The sequence below is a fragment of the Pecten maximus genome, chromosome 7 (genome assembly GCF_902652985.1).
Source record: "Pecten maximus chromosome 7, xPecMax1.1, whole genome shotgun sequence".
In the NCBI taxonomy this organism is placed as follows: Eukaryota; Metazoa; Mollusca; class Bivalvia; order Pectinida; family Pectinidae; genus Pecten; species Pecten maximus.
This window is the reverse complement of record NC_047021.1, coordinates 8249634-8269481: the sequence shown is the minus strand read 5'-3', so window position 1 is coordinate 8269481 and position 19848 is coordinate 8249634. Positions and strand designations below refer to the sequence as shown.

Sequence of the window (19848 nt, the reverse complement as noted above, 5' to 3'; positions counted from 1 at the left end):
ATCATCTATATGTTACAGCAAACATTATAATCATTCTCACTGCCTTATCTAGCTATCTGGCGACCTTACTGCAGCTTAGAAAGTTCATAAGCAAAAGTGATTCAGATCCAGATAAATTGCTTAATTTTATCCAATTCCAAAGTCATTATCTATAAACAGTGTCACTATAAACTTAAGTAAGAAAATTCAGACAACAACAAGAATATAATTATGTTTAAATACCGTATGTATTAATCATATTTACAATCTGCTTAATTTGGAAAAGAAAACTGTAGCGTAACAATTTATCATACCACATTCTCAAAATATATGTAAATATGTATGTGCTTAGAAATTTTAATTTGTTTTGCATATTAACACAGCTGTATACTTAAATGAACAACGGCAATGATATCAGAGGAGCAATCATTTCCTTGATTCACTGGCCATGGGTAGTCTACAATGGTGTGATAAGAGGTGAACAAGAGTTTCATTGATCCTGATCAAAGTGATCAAGAACAATGTCGACAGAGAGCAAACCAATCCCCATGAGTGGCAAGTGTGAAATTGACCACCTACCTGACACTTCTAGTAAAGGTTGGTTCACTTTCCAGTGCAGGTGTACCGGACCGCGACGGAGGTCGCAGGTTACTGGTGATAGAGGAACGGCGAGAACGGGTGGCTTCATGCAAGGATGGAACAGAACCCCTTTGACCCTTTGACCCTAAAGCAGATATTTCCTGCGAACTAGTATCCAGTGTAATATCAGGAAGAGGATTTTTTTCTTTTTCAGGGTATGAAGATTCTTTGCTATCTAACATATTAGCACTTTTCACACTATCTTCAAGTATTGCATCTTTTTTACTACAAAATGGGAAAATTTGATTTTTTGTGTTTTTGAAGCAGTTAAGTTTTGAGCAACAGAATGTTGGTTTTTCATCATCAACTTCCACAGTGCCAATAACCCTGGGATCATTACTATGGTCTACACCTATGTTGACGGCTGATTTTTCTTCACTTGTGTCGTTAACTATAGTTTGGGAGGTAGGGGATTTAAAACTTTCAAAGGCGTTATTTTTGGGGGCCATCTGTGGGAGGGGACGATTAGATCGTACTGACCCAGACAAACTTAAATTTTCTCCATTGACTCCTCTTTGACTAGACTGGTCACTATCCTTATTTGTAAATACACTTTTGGAACTGGCAGGGTCGGGTAACTCTCGTTTTTTATAGGATGAAGTCCGTTGTAGGGAGGAGGAGAAGGAGTTGGATAGGCCATCATTCTCCTCAATGTCTTCTAAACCTTCCTCCTCCATCTCCTCCTTCAGAGATTTCAAAAGTGTTTCATCTGAACTGTCACCTAGCACTAGACGATTCTTTTTCTTCTTGATACCACTTGGTTTGCCGTTTGATCCAATGGACCCACGACTGTCAGGGCGACTGATTTGCAAACTAGACATGCTCTGAGTTGCATAGCCATAATCTTCTGACCAGTTCGTACTTTCCTGAGAGGAAATATACCCAAGGGGTGTTGATGCATTTGACCGATCGCCATGGAGATCAGATACAGAACCTAAGCGCGGAGATTTGCGTCCCTTTCTCAGAGATCTCCTTTTACCACTCTCTGTTGTCCAGAATGTTACAGCCAAATGTTGAGTATTTTCTCTTTCTTCTCCACTGAGGAATTCTGGGAAATCATTAACCTGTGGAAATGGAGGAAAAATGTAATTATTTCAAAAGAACAATAATAAATTTAGTCTGCTAGAAAGGTTTGGTTTGGTTTGGTTTTGTTTAACGTCCTATTAACAAACAGGGTCATTTAAGGATGTGTCAGGTTTTGGAGGTGGAGGAAAGCCAGAGTACCCGTAGAAAAACAACCAACCTACGGTCAGTACCTGGCAACTGCCCCACGTAGGTTTCAAACTCGCAACCCAGAGGTGGAGGGCTAGTGATAAAGTGCTGAGAATAATAAATTCAATCTGCTAGAAAGGAAGAATTTTGTCTTTTTATATATCCTATAGTATACATTCCAGGAAAGGCATTTATAGTACCACTAGTGTAACCATATAACACAGATAATGAACTTTGTAGTCTGGTAATTTAAATGTATTGGAGTCAAAACATTAACAAATATTTGTGCATGTAAATAAACCCACAGAAACATAATCCTGTAATGTAAAGTCATTTAATTTTATATACGTATTCAACCCCGTAATGCCAGGCTTTAGCAAGTTGTAGCTATATATAGACAAAGCCTTTTAGATTAATTTGTTTACATCCTGGTTTAGTCTTGTATGAACACAGATAGCACTAGACATTTAATTACAGCATATCAACTGTCTATTTATGGGTAATGTTGATCAATACCGAAAAATGGCATCATCACATCATCGCCTGGACATGCTATATGTCTGCCATTTACTGAGGTGATGTTGTACACAGTACCATGGTTACATAAAAACACTAATGCTGGCTTCCCTAACAACAGGTAGTACATATAAGTATATAGCTGTGTGCATACATATGATCTCCATGATGACAAAAAAACAATGAAACATCTTGGAATTTTTTACCACAAATTTAATCATGGTGCATTAGTAGCTGTCCCTCAGTCTATATAATCCTATACAATGTACATCACCTCTAACGTCTGTCCCTCAGTCTATATAATCCTATACAATGTACATCACCTCTAACGTCTGTCCTCAGTCTATATAATCCTATACAATGTACATCACCTCTAACATCTGTCCTCAGTCTATATAATCCTATACAATGTACATCACCTCTAACGTCTGTCCCTCAGTCTATATAATCCTATACAATGTACATCACCTCTAACGTCTGTCCCTCAGTCTATATAATCCTATACAATGTACATCACCTCTAACGTCTGTCCCTCAGTCTATATAATCCTATACAATGTACATCACCTCTAACGTCCGTCCTCAGTCTATATAATCCTATACAATGTACATCACCTCTAACGTCTGTCCCTCAGTCTATATAATCCTATACAGTACATCAACTCTAACGTCTGTCCCTCAGTCTATATAATCCTATACAATGTAAATCACCTCTAACGTCTGTCCCTCAGTCTATATAATCCTATACAATGTACATCACCTCTAACGTCTGTCCCTCAGTCTATATAATCCTATACAATGTACATCACCTCTAACGTCTGTCCTCAGTCTATATAATCCTATACAATGTACATCACATCTAACGTCTGTCCCTCAGTCTATATAATCCTATACAGTACATCACCTCTAACGTCTGTCCCTCAGTCTATATAATCCTATACAGTACATCACCTCTAACGTCTGTCCCTCAGTCTATATAATCCTATACAATGTAAATCACCTCTAACGTCTGTCCCTCAGTCTATATAATCCTATACAATGTACATCACCTCTAACGTCTGTCCCTCAGTCTATATAATCCTATACAGTACATCACCTCTAACGTCTGTCCCTCAGTCTATATAATCCTATACAATGTAAATCACCTCTAACGTCTGTCCCTCAGTCTATATAATCCTATACAATGTACATCACCTCTAACGTCTGTCCCTCAGTCTATATAATCCTATACAATGTACATCACCTCTAACGTCTGTCCCTCAGTCTATATAATCCTATACAGTACATCACCTCTAACGTCTGTCCCTCAGTCTATATAATCCTATACAATGTACATCACCTCTAACATCCGTCCTCAGTCTATATAATCCTATACAAAATACAAAGTTATAATCCACATATCAATGAAAATACTCAAAAACACGTTATTACAAATAAATGTATTTTAGTCTACAGGATTATTTTATAGATAGTTAAATATGAGTGTACTGATTATGAGAGTACAGAAGATTCGGCATCATATATATCATATTTTATTTACAGATGTACGATTTCAAAACATCCCTATAAATGATCACATCAATTATTTACTGACAGAATGATATATACATATGTTATAATTAGCTGGTAATTATCGGTGGTGTATTTTAAACCTATAGTGCTGTCATATCATATAAGTCCTAACTTTTCGTTTACTGACAGGACAGGGAGGCCCCTTAATTCCTCTGTCTGTCCTAAGTGTCCCTTTACTGACAGGATAAGGAGACTTCCTAATGTTTCCTCTGTCTGTCCTAAGTGTCCCTTTACTGACAGAATGAGGAGACTTCCTAATGTTTCCTCTATCTGTCCTAAGTGTCCCTTTACTGACAGGATGAGGGGCTTCCTAATGTTACCTCTGTCTGTCCTAAGTGTCCCTTTACTGACAGGATAAGGGGCTTCCTAATGTTTCCTCTGTCTGTCCTAAGTGTCCCTTTACTGACAGGATAAGGGGCTTCCTAATGTTTCCTCTGTCTGTCCTAAGTGTCCCTTTACTGACAGGATGAGGGGCTTCCTAATGTTACCTCTATCTGTCCTTAGTGTCCCTTTACTGACAGGATGAGGAGACTTCCTAATGTTTCCTCTATCTGTCCTAAGTGTCCATTTACTGACAGGATGAGGGGCTTCCTAATGTTACCTCTATCTGTCCTTCGTGTCCATTTACTGACAGGATAAGGAGACTTCCTAATGTTACCTCTATCTGTCCTAAGTGTCCCTTTACTGACAGGATGAGGAAACTTCCTAATGTTTCCTCTATCTGTCCTAAGTGTCCCTTTACTGACAGGATAAGGGGCTTCCTAATGTTTCCTCTGTCTGTCCTAAGTGTCCCTTTACTGACAGGATGAGGAGACTTCCTAATGTTTCCTCTGTCTGTCCTAAGTGTCCATTTACTGACAGGATGAGGAGCTTCCTAATGTTACCTCTATCTGTCCTTAGTGTCCCTTTACTGACAGGATGAGGGGCGTCCTAATGTTTCCTCTATCTGTCCTTAGTGTCCCTTTACTGACAGGATGAGGGGCTTCCTAATGTTTCCTCTATCTGTCCTAAGTGTCCCTTTACTGACAGGATGAGGAGACTTCCTAATGTTACCTCTATCTGTCCTAAGTGTCCCTTTACTGACAGGATGAGGAGACTTCCTAATGTTACCTCTATCTGTCCTAAGTGTCCATTTACTGACAGGATAAGGAGACTTCCTAATGTTACCTCTATCTGTCCTAAGTGTCCCTTTACTGACAGGATAAGGAGACTTCCTAATGTTACCTCTGTCTGTCCTAAGTGTCCCTTTACTGACAGGATAAGGGGCTTCCTAATGTTTCCTCTGTCTGTCCTAAGTGTCCCTTTACTGACAGGATGAGGAGACTTCCTAATGTTTCCTCTGTCTGTCCTAAGTGTCCATTTACTGACAGGATGAGGGGCTTCCTAATGTTACCTCTATCTGTCCTAAGTGTCCCTTTACTGACAGGATGAGGGGCGTCCTAATGTTACCTCTGTCTGTCCTAAGTGTCCCTTTACTGACAGGATGAGGAGACTTCCTAATGTTACCTCTATCTGTCCTAAGTGTCCCTTTACTGACAGGATAAGGAGACTTCCTAATGTTACCTCTATCTGTCCTAAGTGTCCCTTTACTGACAGGATAAGGAGACTTCCTAATGTTACCTCTGTCTGTCCTAAGTGTCCCTTTACTGACAGGATGAGGAGACTTCCTAATGTTTCCTCTGTCTGTCCTAAGTGTCCATTTACTGACAGGATGAGGGGCTTCCTAATGTTACCTCTATCTGTCCTAAGTGTCCCTTTACTGACAGGATGAGGAGACTTCCTAATGTTACCTCTGTCTGTCCTAAGTGTCCATTTACTGACAGGATGAGGGGCCGTCCTAATGTTACCTCTATCTATCCTAAGTGTCCCTTTACTGACAGGATGAGGGGCTTCCTAATGTTACCTCTATCTGTCCTAAGTGTCCCTTTACTGACAGGATGAGGGGCTTCCTAATGTTACCTCTGTCTGTCCTTAGTGTCCATTTACTGACAGGATGAGGGGCTTCCTAATGTTACCTCTATCTGTCCTAAGTGTCCCTTTACTGAAAGGATGAGGGGCTTCCTAATGTTACCTCTATCTGTCCTAAGTGTCCCTTTACTGACAGGATGAGGGGCTTCCTAATGTTTTCTCTGTCTGTCCTAAGTGTCCCTTTACTGACAGAATGAAGGGCTTCCTAACATTTGTGACATATTTTTCAGAAATTAAACTTGAGAATATTGATCCCAATATATACATATCATAGGAATAAAATCACATTTAACATGTGTAGTATGTTATAATGGGAGACACTCATGACCAGAAACCAAACCTTGTGCAATTCAATTCAAGATTCTTGAATCAGTATATAAGCACACAGGAAATGTCAAATGGCTTATACGTTGTCATTTCCATGAGGGATACTCTATTGAATGCTGGCATTTAATACAGCACTGTACATGTACATACACAGAAAATCAACCAATTGATCTTTTTAAGAACCCGGACACCAAAGGTTGTTGTGGCTTTTACACAAATCATACCATAACTCCAACATCACTATTTACATTTGTTAGGTTCCTAGTGTGACTGAGTGTCTTTGAAGTCCCTGCTGTATAGCTATATATATATAGACTATATATAACTATACACATAACATACACTGGTACATCCTTACACACTTCGTATAAGCTATACTAAAGACTTAATCAATTTTTATTTAACCTGAAAAAAGTTCAATATCAATTAAAACCAATGGAAGGATAACCCAAGCCTTCAATATCTATTGTCAGTGTTAATAAATAAAATGTTACTATTGACTTTTCTCTTAATAACATTGCATTGATGGCCCGAATGTACATCCACAGAAATTAGAGTATTTCTATCATTCTCATAAAGAACGAGTTCTAATTATAGGCAATGTTAATTAAGCTGTCATTATGTATGGTTTATTTCCACATACCTGAAATTTACTCCATACAAACTAATAAGAATGAAGTATGAAATATTATTATGATAATTAAAAAAAAAAAATAAACAAGAGAATCACCAAATATTATTAACATTTGTCCACTGTTAACTGTTTCTATTAGGATATACATGTATGCACTGTTTATTGTTTTTATTTTAATATTTTCTATTAATACAAAATAGCATAAAGTTCATGATTTAAATGTATAGGATATCGTTACTTTCATCTAGATTTCATTGTTAAGATGATATTCCTGATACTGTACAAATGTTCTATTTCTTTTCACATGATGTACAAAACGGTGGGGAAATCTTGAGACAATTTTACCTATGCAACGCAAGCTTTAAATTCCAAGGCATTCAGATTACCTATTAACTTTACTGTATTGAGATTTGAAATGTAACAGCATATTTTGAATGAATTCTGTTAAACAAGATTTCCATTCAATACCATTATCATAAACAGTTTATTCCCATCACCACACGTTTTCAAATTAAACTAATACAAATAAATTTGCCGGAATGACCAGCGAATAATAGGTACTCTGGTATTATATCCATTACTTAGTTCTAGAAGAAAAAGGCAACATTGTGTAAAATGTAACTAGAATCTAGATCTAGACTAACTGTTAAAGTGTAACATTTAAACATTAGGTTTACTTGTTTGTAATCATGACCATATTCGATGTCTAAAAATATCAACACATGATAATGCCTTTTACAAGCATATATGTGCTATTAACATATAGGACACTAATTAGTGACTGTAGAGTTAGTATTTATATATACACTGCAAAACAAATCTGGCAAACTTTGATTTTGATCTATTCATGCCATAATTATTAAGCCTATGAAAAAAAGTCTGAAATTATTTGCAAGTTCTTGAAATTAATTAATTTTCAGTGACAGTGCAAAATACCTTCCTTGAATTATTAGTTATAATTATAAGGAGGGTCCATTTTGCAAACGTACATAATGTAAGGGTAGTTTGAAAATTTTCAAAATCATGAAATTTGTTTACTAAATGATTTTGTCAAATATGTGTCAAAGGACATATAAGCTGGTAGTCTACACTAAACCTTGTGGATTATCTCCCCTGATCTTTTTTATAGAAACGCTGCTATTAATATTACCGACTTAATATCCAAAATGTTAGTACGTTTAACGTCTACCTTTAGTAACAAGCTTTGATCTGATCATACACCTGAGTCTTCTCAATAGACTATTGTCCATTCATAATACCCGTCAGTCTAAAAGGGGTATATACATTGAGCTAATATTTGTACAGGTCTGTGTGTTTTTTTTCACTGTATATTATATACAACTAGTATTCAATATTACATGCACTACTGTGTATAAGAATTTGTGAAATATGGATATGACAAGTTAATAGTATAGGGGAAATTAAATACAGCCATGTCCAGTTTTTGGTTCACAACTGTCTAGCTATGACAGTTTACCATTAACTGTATATTGGCACTGTCTAAATATTAGTTCACCTGTAATAGAACATAGTGGGCTAGCTGATGGCCTCTTACAGACTATCACTACACTATTATATGAGAATGGTTTTAAATGTAAACTAAAAGTAGCTTGATGTTATATTTACAGACTATCATCACCAGTACCTTTGAGTATAATTTTACTAACTGTATGACTAGTACTACTATTCAAATTTTCACTTGGTGCTGCTACTCCTTCTAGTCTAGTTGGCTCACCAAGATGGTCATAACAATTTTTTTTATTTATTATGTTGTACATCAATATGATCAACACTTAAAAGAATCAGACAAGTATAGCAATAAGGTTTTGCCAGCCATTATGTTAAATATGCATATGTCCATCAATTAATTAAAATGTTCTGAAAATGATTCAATGTGTGAAAGAACGAGGAAAAACAAATCTGCTGAGTGCCCCGACAAGAATCGGACCCAAGTCTACGGCGCAATATTATAAGCCACGGCTCTGCATCCTGAGCCAAAGAAGCATGGTCCGTCAGCTGAGTGACAGAGGCCCTATTTAACACTATGTACAAGTCACGCTGACCTGTTCACTTTACACTACTCCCCCTGTTTTTCTTGAGATTTACCCAAATCTTAACCCGAGACTCTCAATAACAGCACAAATGTTCGAGCCGTTTACAAAGGTATATATTCACAGATCAAGATATGTCAATAGGCCAAGGTTCAGTTTTCCATTATGACAAGGCAAATCAGTTTCCATTTTAATCGGCCGTAATGTTGAAATAATTAATGCAGCAGTCTGCATGATACCCAAACCTGTATTTATCATTCCCCCAATCGACTATAGTGACAGGTATAAGGCTGTACCCCAGGACCAATGATATGCATCTCTAACAAAAAAGAGTTCTTGCTTGTTAAATGTTATGTTTGGTGTTGATACATTACTTTGGAGGTCATGTTTGGTTTTGATACATTACTATGGAGGTCATGTTTGATACATTATTATGGAGGTCATGTTTGATACATTATTATGGAGGTCATGTTTGATACATTCCTATGGAGGTCATGTTTGATACATTATTATGGAGGTCATGTTTGATACATTATTATGGAGGTCATGTTTGATACATTATTATGGAGGTCATGTTTGGTATATACATTACTATGGAGGTCATGTTTGATACATTACTATGGAGGTCATGTTTGATACAATACTATGGAGGTCATGTTTGATACATTATTATGGAGGTCATGCTTGATAAATTATTATGGAGGTCATGTTTGATACATTATTATGGAGGTCATGTTTGATACATTATTATGGAGGTCATGTTTGATACATTATTATGGAGGTCATGTTTGATACATTATTATGGAGGTCATGTTCGATACATTACTATGGAGGTCATGTTTGATACATTATTATGGAGGTCATGTTTGATACATTACTATGGAGGTCATGTTTGATACATTACTATGGAGGTCATGTTTGGTTTTGATACATTACTAAGGAGGTCATGTTTGGTTTTGATACATTATTATGAAGGTCATGTTTGATACATTATTATGAAGGTCATGTTTGATACATTACTATGGGGGTCATGTTTGATACATTATTATGGAGGTCATGTTTGATACATTACTATGGAGGTCATGTTTGATACATTATTATGGAGGTCATGTTTGATACATTATTATGGAGGTCATGTTTGATACATTACTATGGAGGTCATGTTTGATACATTATACTATGGAGGTCATGTTTGGTTTTGATACATTACTATGGAGGTCATGTTTGATACATTATTATGGAGGTCATGTTTGATACATTATTATGGAGGTCATGTTTGATACATTATTATGGAGGTCCCTGTTTTGATACATTACTATGGAGGTCATGTCTTTGATACATTACTATAGGTCATGTTTGATACAAGTATTATGGAGGTCATGTTTGTACATTATTAATGGAGTGTCACGTTTGAATACATTACTATGGAGGTCAATGTTGGTATATACATAACTATGGAGGTCATGTTTGATACATTACTATAGGTCATGTTTGATACATTACTATGGAGGGTCAGTTGATACATTATTATGGAGGTCATGTTTGATACATTATTATGGAGGTCATGTTTGATACATAATTATGGAGGTCATGTTTGATACATTACTATGGAGGTCATGTTTGATACATTATACTATGCATGGAGGTCATGTTTGGTTTTGATACATTACTATGGAGGTCATGTTTGATACATTATTATGGAGGTCATGTTTGATACATTATTATGGAGGTCATGTTTGATACATTACTATGGAGGTCATGTTTGATACATTATTATGGAGGTCATGTTTGATACATTACTATGAGGGTCATGTTTGATACATTATTATGGAGGTCATGTTTGGTTTTGATACATTACTATGGAGGTCATGTTTGATACATTATTATGAAGGTCATGCTTGATACATTACTATGGAGGTCATGTTTGATACATTATTATGGAGGTCATGTTTGATACATTACTATGGAGGTCATGTTTGGTTTTGATACATTACTATGGAGGTCATTTTTGATACATTATTATGGAGGTCATGTTTGATACATTATTATGAAGGTCATGTTTGATACATTATTACGGAGGTCATGTTTGATAAATTATTAGGGAGGTCATGTTTGATACATTACTATGAAGGTCATGTTTGATACATTACTATGGAGGTCATGTTTGATACATTACTATGGAGGTCATGTTTGATACATTATACTATGCATGGAGGTCATGTTTGGTTTTGATACATTACTATGGAGGTCATGTTTGATACATTATTATGGAGGTCATGTTTGATACATTATTATGGAGGTCATGTTTGATACATTACTATGAGGGTTATGTTTGATACATTATTATGGAGGTCATGTTTGATACATTACTATGAGGGTCATGTTTGATACATTATTATTGAGGTCATGTTTGGTTTTGATACATTACTATGGAGGTCATGTTTGATACATTATTATGAAGGTCATGTTTGATACATTATTATGAAGGTCATGTTTGATACATTACTATGGAGGTCATGTTTGGTTTTGATACATTATTATGGAGGTCATGTTTGATACATTATTATGGAGGTCATGTTTGATACATTACTATGGAGGTCATGTTTGATACATTACTATGGAGGTCATGTTTGATACATTATTATGGAGGTCATGTTTGATACATTATCATGGAGGTCGTGTTTGGTATATACATTATTATGGAGGTCATGTTTGATACATTATTATGGAGGTCATGTTTGATACATTATTATGGAGGTCATGTTTGATACATTATAATGGAGGTCATGTTTGATACATTATTATGGAGGTCATGTTTGATACATTACTATGGAGGTCATGTTTGATACATTATTATGGAGGTCATGTTTGATACATTACTATGGAGGTCATGTTTGGTTTTGATACATTACTATGGAGGTCATGTTTGATACATTATTATGGAGGTCATGTTTGATACATTATTATGAAGGTCATGTTTGATACATTATTACGGAGGTCATGTTTGATAAATTATTAGGGAGGTCATGTTTGATACATTACTATGAAGGTCATGTTTGATACATTACTATGGAGGTCATGTTTGATACATTATACTATGCATGAAGGTCATGTTTGGTTTTGATACATTACTATGGAGGTCATGTTTGATACATTATTATGGAGGTCATGTTTGATACATTATTATGGAGGTCATGTTTGATACATTATTATGGAGGTCATGTTTGATACATTACTATGAGGGTCATGTTTGATATATTATTATGGAGGTCATGTTTGATACATTACTATGAGGGTCATGTTTGATACATTATTATTGAGGTCATGTTTGGTTTTGATACATTACTATGGAGGTCATGTTTGATACATTATTATGAAGGTCATGTTTGATACATTATTATGAAGGTCATGTTTGATACATTACTATGGAGGTCATGTTTGGTTTTGATATATTACTATGGAGGTCATGTTTGATACATTATTATGGAGGTCATGTTTGATACATTATTATGAAGGTCATGTTTGATACATTATTATGGAGGTCATGTTTGATAAATTATTAGGGAGGTCATGTTTGATACATTACTATGGAGGTCATGTTTGATACATTATTATGGAGGTCATGTTTGATACATTACTATGGAGGTCATGTTTGATACATTACTATGGAGGTCATGTTTGATACGTACATTATTATGGAGGTCATGTTTGGTTTTGATACATTATTATGGAGGTCATGTTTGGTTTTGATACTGTAACATTACTATGGAGGTCATGTTTGATACATTATTATGGAGGTCATGTTTGGTATTGATAAATTATAACTATGGAGGTCATGTTTGGTTTTGATACATTATTATGGAGGTCGTGTTTGGTATTGATACATTACTTCAGTTCGCAGTCATTTTATTTCAGGTTATTTTGTCAGTACATTGTGATATATGAATGTAGAGTATTACCAATCAGATCCAGCTGTAGTGAGTGTTAATTTACTTATTATTTTTTGGTCTTGTAATGCAAATATTCCTTCCCTTGACATTGACAATAATGACAAACATAAGTACGTCATTCAGGTAGCCAGCCATGTTGTCATCATTAGGAAAACTTGGAGAAGTTTTTACGATTATTAAAGTGAGCTTCTGAGTTACACTAGTAGTTAACGTTCTGGTCCATTGTTCAGTTGTATATATATATATCACTGTTAATTATCTAAAGCTTTTCAATCATCTATCCGCAGTTCAGTAAATCAGAAATAATTACATTTTCGTAAGAGTTGACATTAACTCTTGAATATTCAAATACAATTCAATAAACCAAACAAATATTCAACTACCAAAATCTGCTATTCTTTTCCGCTCTAGTGTATGGGCTAATAAAAATATAAGAAAATAAAAGTTCACTATATCATAATATATTAAACCCATATATCCTAATGAAGTATTACTATATCTAATCACAATTTACTCTGTCAATCTTCTGCCCCAAATCATTTATTTTCTGTGCAAATAAAATCAAACATAAGAAATTACAGTACATGTATTTTACACAAGTTGATAAAACAGAGAATAATTTGATTACTGGTGGTACTGATTGAGTATTACTATTAACTGGAAGTTCATAAATATATGCATCAATGTATTATTAGGTTCACCAAACAGTCCATTGGAATTTATACAAAATGATTGTATTTTCATACACCGAAGAAGCTCAAGAGAATGAGAACAGACCAAACAGCTACAATATTTGACAGATTGATCTCATTATAGAGTCTATTACCTGATTGAGTAAGTGTTATCATAAAATACATATTTCTTGTTGGGTTATAAACAAAAATAAATCCATATCTGACGTATCCTCCGACATCAGGGCATCCAGTTGACCCTTGACTTTTAGCAATTTTTGAAGCACCTTTTCTCAGAAATATGAAGGGTCAAAACCTCATGTCAAATAGACGTGTCCCTTCAAACTCAAGAGTCAAATATGATTTTGGAGAGTCAAAAACATACTCTCAAGGGTCTACTGGATGCCCTAGACATCACAGAACAATGTGACTCTTTCAACATGTGTTTGTACCTGTAAACGCCCAGGGCTATAACAAGATCTAATGACAATCCGTCTTGTTAAGACATTTGACTTACCAATTCCACGGCGACGATGTCTTTCAAATGTACACTTTCCTGGAGGTTTTTAGGAGGGTTTTCTGTTAAGTAAATGGATTCGTCACCCAGGATCACATATTTGAACGCCTTGTTTTCCTTTTCGGACACAACTATACATGATTCGTATGCTCGTACACGCTCAAAAGCTTCGTCTGTGAGATTTCGCTTTAAATAACTTTCTAATTTTGTGTTCTTTTTAAATAGTGATTCGGATCCACTTCGCGCCATTCATACCCCTTGTTCTGTTATTTCACTTAACGGAACATCCACGAAGCAGGGGGTTTGTGATAAGACATGCTGTCCATGTAAGTTGTCAACATTTTCACTCTCATTCCACCATTCGTTGACACCGCTGCCAAGCACTTGCCGCTAATTTGGTATGCAGGAAGTTCGGGTCAAAGGTTAGGTGCATTACTTCTTACCAAATGCCACTGGAGAACTATTTCAAAAGGGAAATAACTCGTTCCAAGTTAAATATTTCTTTGAGATGTTATCCGTCCTTTATACTTTTATCATTGTTCAAAAAGGTGATTAGTTTAATCACTTGATAAGTAAAAAAAAACTCCTTTACTTCAAAACCTGAGTGTGTATACGTGTAATCTTCAAAATAGGCAGGTATGAAGAGACTGGTGAGTGGTATAGACTCTAGTTTCATTAAATTTTGTCAAGTTATTTTACAGAAATGATTTTATCAGGATTTTAAAATTGTTGTTTTATTGTGATTATAGCCTAATCACTTTTTGAAGAACTTGACCCTAATGTAAGAATTGTTGAAAAGAGACAATTAAATGTTATAGATATAGTCCATACCCTAACAAAATACCACCTGAAGTCACTCATACGAGAACCGCTGTATGTACATCAGTAATCACCATCCTTAGTTCCCAGTATACAGAAGGACGTGTAATAAAAGGCCGGTTCATTGCGAAAGCAAAACAGTATTATTTTTCTCTCCATTTTGTCATTTTTTTCATTTCGTCATCTTTTGATATATGTATGTTAATAAAGATGGAGAATAATTCCGACGTTTCAGATTAAATAGAACTTTCTGTTTAATTTACTTGGAAAATATTAAAAAAAAAAAAAAAAAAAAAGTATCACGGTGAAGTGAAAACAAACTACACACAACTGTAGGAAGATTGCTTTCCAAAGATTTTAGCAAGACTTTAACACTGATTATATGGTGCCCTTTCAGCTTCCGCTTAAGTCAAACTTTCAGCCGTGCATACACGTGGTGACCTTTTCAGTTTCCGATTGATACATATGTTCATGGTTTGACACTATACGTCTTGATGTAGATGGTGTAAGACAATCGACTTTGTGTACAATGTACGTATTAATCTGTTGTGACAATGGCTGCACGAACATAGTCCTTAATTGGTATCATATTATGTTTAAAATAAGCTAGGCTAACCACATTCCAGAAATCAGGGTGCTGTAAGTTAAAGCTAATAAAGTTATATTTATTATTCGAGTTATTTCACAATATACGTAAATGTGATACTGTTTAAATCAATGTATTTCGCAATAGACCCGACGATGTGTATAGCTTCCTATTTCACAAACTGACGACGTATAGGTACGTAATGGCAAAATGGAGTGTATGATTATAATGTAACTCGCTGAGTATTCACAACTGAATTATTCTTTTGTCATTTTGTTAGGGAAACGCATTCACAGAGAAGAAGACTTGGCTCTTAATTTGGATTATTATACAGTGTTGTATAATAATATATCTAGCTACACTAATATGAACGTAGATTTAGTGCAATCGGTTCATTTCGAATAAATCTTTTACAGTGCACATCATTTGATATACTTACCAGACGAAAAGACCAATAAGCTCCATCTGATATATTTATCAGGCGAAAAGACCAAGCTCTATCTGAAAAGCTTACCTGACGAAAAGACAAAATAAATATACTTACCAGGCAAAAAGAGCAATAAGCTCCATCTGATATACTTACCAGTCGTAAAGACCAATAAGCTCCATCTGATATACTTACCTGTCGTAAAGACCAATAAGCTCCATCTGATAGCTGGCGTAAAGACCAAGCTCTATCTGAAAAGCTTACCTGACGAAAAGACAAAATAAGTATACTTACCAGGCCAAAAGAGCAATAAGCTCCATCTGATATACTTACCAGTCGTAAAGACCAATAAGCTCCATCTGATATACTTACCTGTCGTAAAGACCAATAAGCTCCATCTGATATACTTACCTGGCGTAAAGACCAAGCTCTATCTGATATACTTAACTGGCGAAAAGACCAAGCTCCATTAATTTGAATGCATGGTGTGGCCATTGATTGTCCGTATGCGGTCAAAAGGAAACGCTTAATGCCCTCGGACATGTCGTTGGTTTCAGCTCTCTCGCTATTAAAATTATTTTCTCCTAAATTTTGTTTCTTGCGTTCTTTGTTTCTTCTCCATTTTAGTTGATAAAGATGCTTGCAATCGAGTAAGGGTTAGGGACATTGTCCCGATAATTCTATGGACCTGACCTATGTCTCAAGCAATCACACCCTCCATTAATAACAGGAAATGAAATCAAAAGGTTTCACCTTCACAACATACTGTACATATCTTCTTTGCTTATAGATTATCTTAACGAGATTAACAATTGATTCCCAATATTTACAAATGTACTGCCGTACAATATTTCCTTTACCCCTCCGCTTTAGAGATGCACACTATAGTCCTGTCAATTAACTCAAAATATAGCACAAAAGCGGACATCGTTACAACATAATTTATTGGTTTTTGGAATGATAGCTATAGATATCTTCATTATAATAGGGAAAAGATCAACCAAAATCAACGTTTCTGAAAATGCCTTTTAGGTCTTCTAGATGTGAAGAAACTAAGAAGAAAATAATGTTTTTAACCTACTTTGAAATGTAATGATGCATATGCCAACAGTAAAATAAGCACATATTTGCCATTTTTTCAACTGGGGTATTTGATTGGGAAAATAATGAGAATTCAAACATTCAATATGGCTTCAATCAAATTTTAACTTTACAATAATATAATTTTTTAACGAGGTCAAAATGAGTTTATATTTAACTTCTTAAAATATGGGTATTGGTATCTAATTTATTTTATTTGTATCCATTGTTTATGTGCACTGTCTGTACTTATTTGAAATACTAATGTACGTAAGATCACTTTACATATGTGTCCAATGTCAAGCAGTGTAAACATCATTGCATACCCGAACAGTAAAGAAACGGCGAAGTCTAGATTATGTTTGTTTCAGGATCGAGTTTTAATCGGATTACATCATGACTTTGTCAGAAAAAAAATCATCAGATTAAAATGTGTGTTTTCATGAAATAAATTTGAAGTTTAACATTCACATAGTTCATATTTTCATTAAATTTGCTGGCTAATACCAATTAGAGATATTAGGACCATGTTATTGTGATAATTGATGTCAAAATAATTAGAAAAAAAACGGTTTGATGAGCTTTTCAGCTTTAGCGTTTCAAATTAGGAATCATTCAATATGGACTTTAAAACAGTTCCAAATCAAAGCCGAACAGACCAACTTGCAAGGTAACAAATTCTATTGCATGAGAGTAAAATCTCTTATCTAAAAATAATTAAATACTTATGCCATAGCCAGTGTATTTATTCTAAAAAAAAATCTTTATATTTATGATAATTATGTTTTGAAGATACAATGAGCAAAAAGTTTTTAACCTCCATACTCATATGGTGCATTAATTCTTCGATGAAATAGCTCCTATTGACTTGTTTGACAAATCTGTATTATACATGGACTGGCAGTAGTTATTCACCACATAAAAGTGGCATGGTCAACCAGAGACATATATGTCTCTGGGTCAACTAATCAATTAGTAGACAATTACATTTATTTTCATGGTACCAATTTTAGACAAGATCTCGATTTCTTCATTCGTCCTCGCCCAACTCACTATGGCTGTAAACGTATCCAGTGGGTACCAACAGTTGGTGTAACTACATTATGTAGTTGTATAACCAGAAATGACCTGGCGATGGAGTTAAACAGGAATACACGTTTAAGGGATGTCTTTAGCGTTTGAATTGGATATAAACTTTGCGATGATACTATGCTTATTGATAAAACCTTTGTCTTAGTCTGTCAGTTACTCATCTCCACTCAACTGTATCTAGTGATGGCTGACAGCAACGCCTTATAGCAGCCCCAAGAGTGATCGAAGGTGAAACTGAAATGCACTTGAGCACGTGCGTCGAAATCCTCTGACGGATCTTTACTAGAACACATCATCTGTCTGACCGATCATTATCACATGATATCATAATATAAGGTTGCGAGGGACCAAAATTCTCCCATCTTTAATTGTTCCATTATGCAGATTTCCTTGAAGATCAATTTGGGTACATGAGCTATCATTGAATGATTTTAATGAATAATGATGATTTTTTTATTACTGCTATTTAAGTTGTTTTTTTTTATTTCCCCAAACATTTGGGCAAATATTTGACAATGATTGCCTATTATTTACTGTGAAAATAAAGATTCATATTTATTTTGATCCATTTCTATTGTGTTATAGATAGATAACAAGAGATCCCAGAGGGATCTTGGCGCCCACCATTGAATGATCTTCATAGGTTCCATGTCAGATTGATCTTTTCTCTACTTTTCCCTTCATTTTACTAATCTGTGCAAATTTAGACATCCCTCCAGTACTTTTCAAACAAGGGAATACTAGCTATATAAGAAATTTGAGATTTAACGATAATGGCTGTTTGTTTGCCAGGTTGTTTTCAGGACAGACTGGTCCAAAAATGCAATACAGGGGACCAAGGGGAACCTACTTATGAAATTTGAGAAAGATCCATTCAGTACTTTGAGAAATAGAGAAAACAAACTTCAATTGTCAAAATCCAAGATGGCGGTCTGTCGGCCATATTGTTTTCCAATTGATCTCAAAATGCAATAAGCATAACGAGGCACCAAGGGGAACCTCCATATGAAATTTGAGAAAGATCCCAAGATGGCTGCCTGTCGGCCATGTTGTTTTCAGATTGGTCTCAAAACGCAAAATGCATAACTAGGCACCAAGGGAAACCTACATATGAAATTTCAGAAAGATCCATTCAGTACATTCTCAGAAATAGTGATAACAAACTTCAATTGTCAAAATCCAAGATGGCTGCCTGTCGGCCATGTTGTTTTCCGATTGGTCTCAAATCGCAATATGCATAACTAGGCACCAAGGGGAACCTACATATGAAATTTGAGAAAGATCCCTTCAGTACTTTCTCAGAAATAGCGATAACAAACTTCAATTGTCAAAATCCAAGATGGCTGCCTGTCGGCCATGTTGTTTTCGGATTGGTCTCAAAACGATAACTAGGCACCAAGGGGAACCTTCATATGAAATTTGAGAAAGATCCCTTCAGTACCTTCTCAGATATAGCAATAACAAACTTCAATTGTCAAAATCCAAGATGGCTGCCTGTCGGCCATGTTGTTTTCGGATTGGTCTCAAAACGCAATATGCATAACTAGGCACCAAGGGAAACCTACATATGAAATTGGAGAAAGATCCATTCAGTACTTTCTCAGAAATAGTGATAACAAACTTCAATTGTCAATGAAATCCAAGATGGCTGCCTGTCGGCCATGTTGTTTTCAGATTGGTCTCAAAACACCATATGCATAACTAAGCACCAAGGGAAACCTACATATGAAATTTCAGAAAGATCCATTCAGTACATTCTCATAAATAGCGATAGCAAACTTCAATGGTCAAAATCCAAGATGGCTGCCT

At 35.4% G+C, this 19848-nt stretch overlaps 1 protein-coding gene across 5 annotated transcripts in view; it reads right to left on the bottom strand.

The window, feature by feature from the left end:
* Window positions 1–14417, bottom strand: part of LOC117331510 (uncharacterized protein C12orf56 homolog) — a 47269-nt gene extending 32852 nt beyond the window's left edge. For 4 of the 5 annotated variants that reach the window (XM_033890250.1, XM_033890249.1, XM_033890251.1 and 1 more), the window contains exons 1-2: window positions 14036–14417; window positions 559–1682 (exon numbers count right to left, since the gene is read on the bottom strand). In XM_033890250.1, coding sequence (XP_033746141.1) covers window positions 559–1682; window positions 14036–14284 — 1373 coding nt within the window. In that variant the 5' untranslated portion in view covers window positions 14285–14417. The remainder of the gene's footprint in view (window positions 1–558; window positions 1683–14035) is intronic. The other variant, XM_033890253.1, reaches the window with a different exon arrangement.
* Window positions 14418–19848: the final 5431 nt, after the last annotated feature.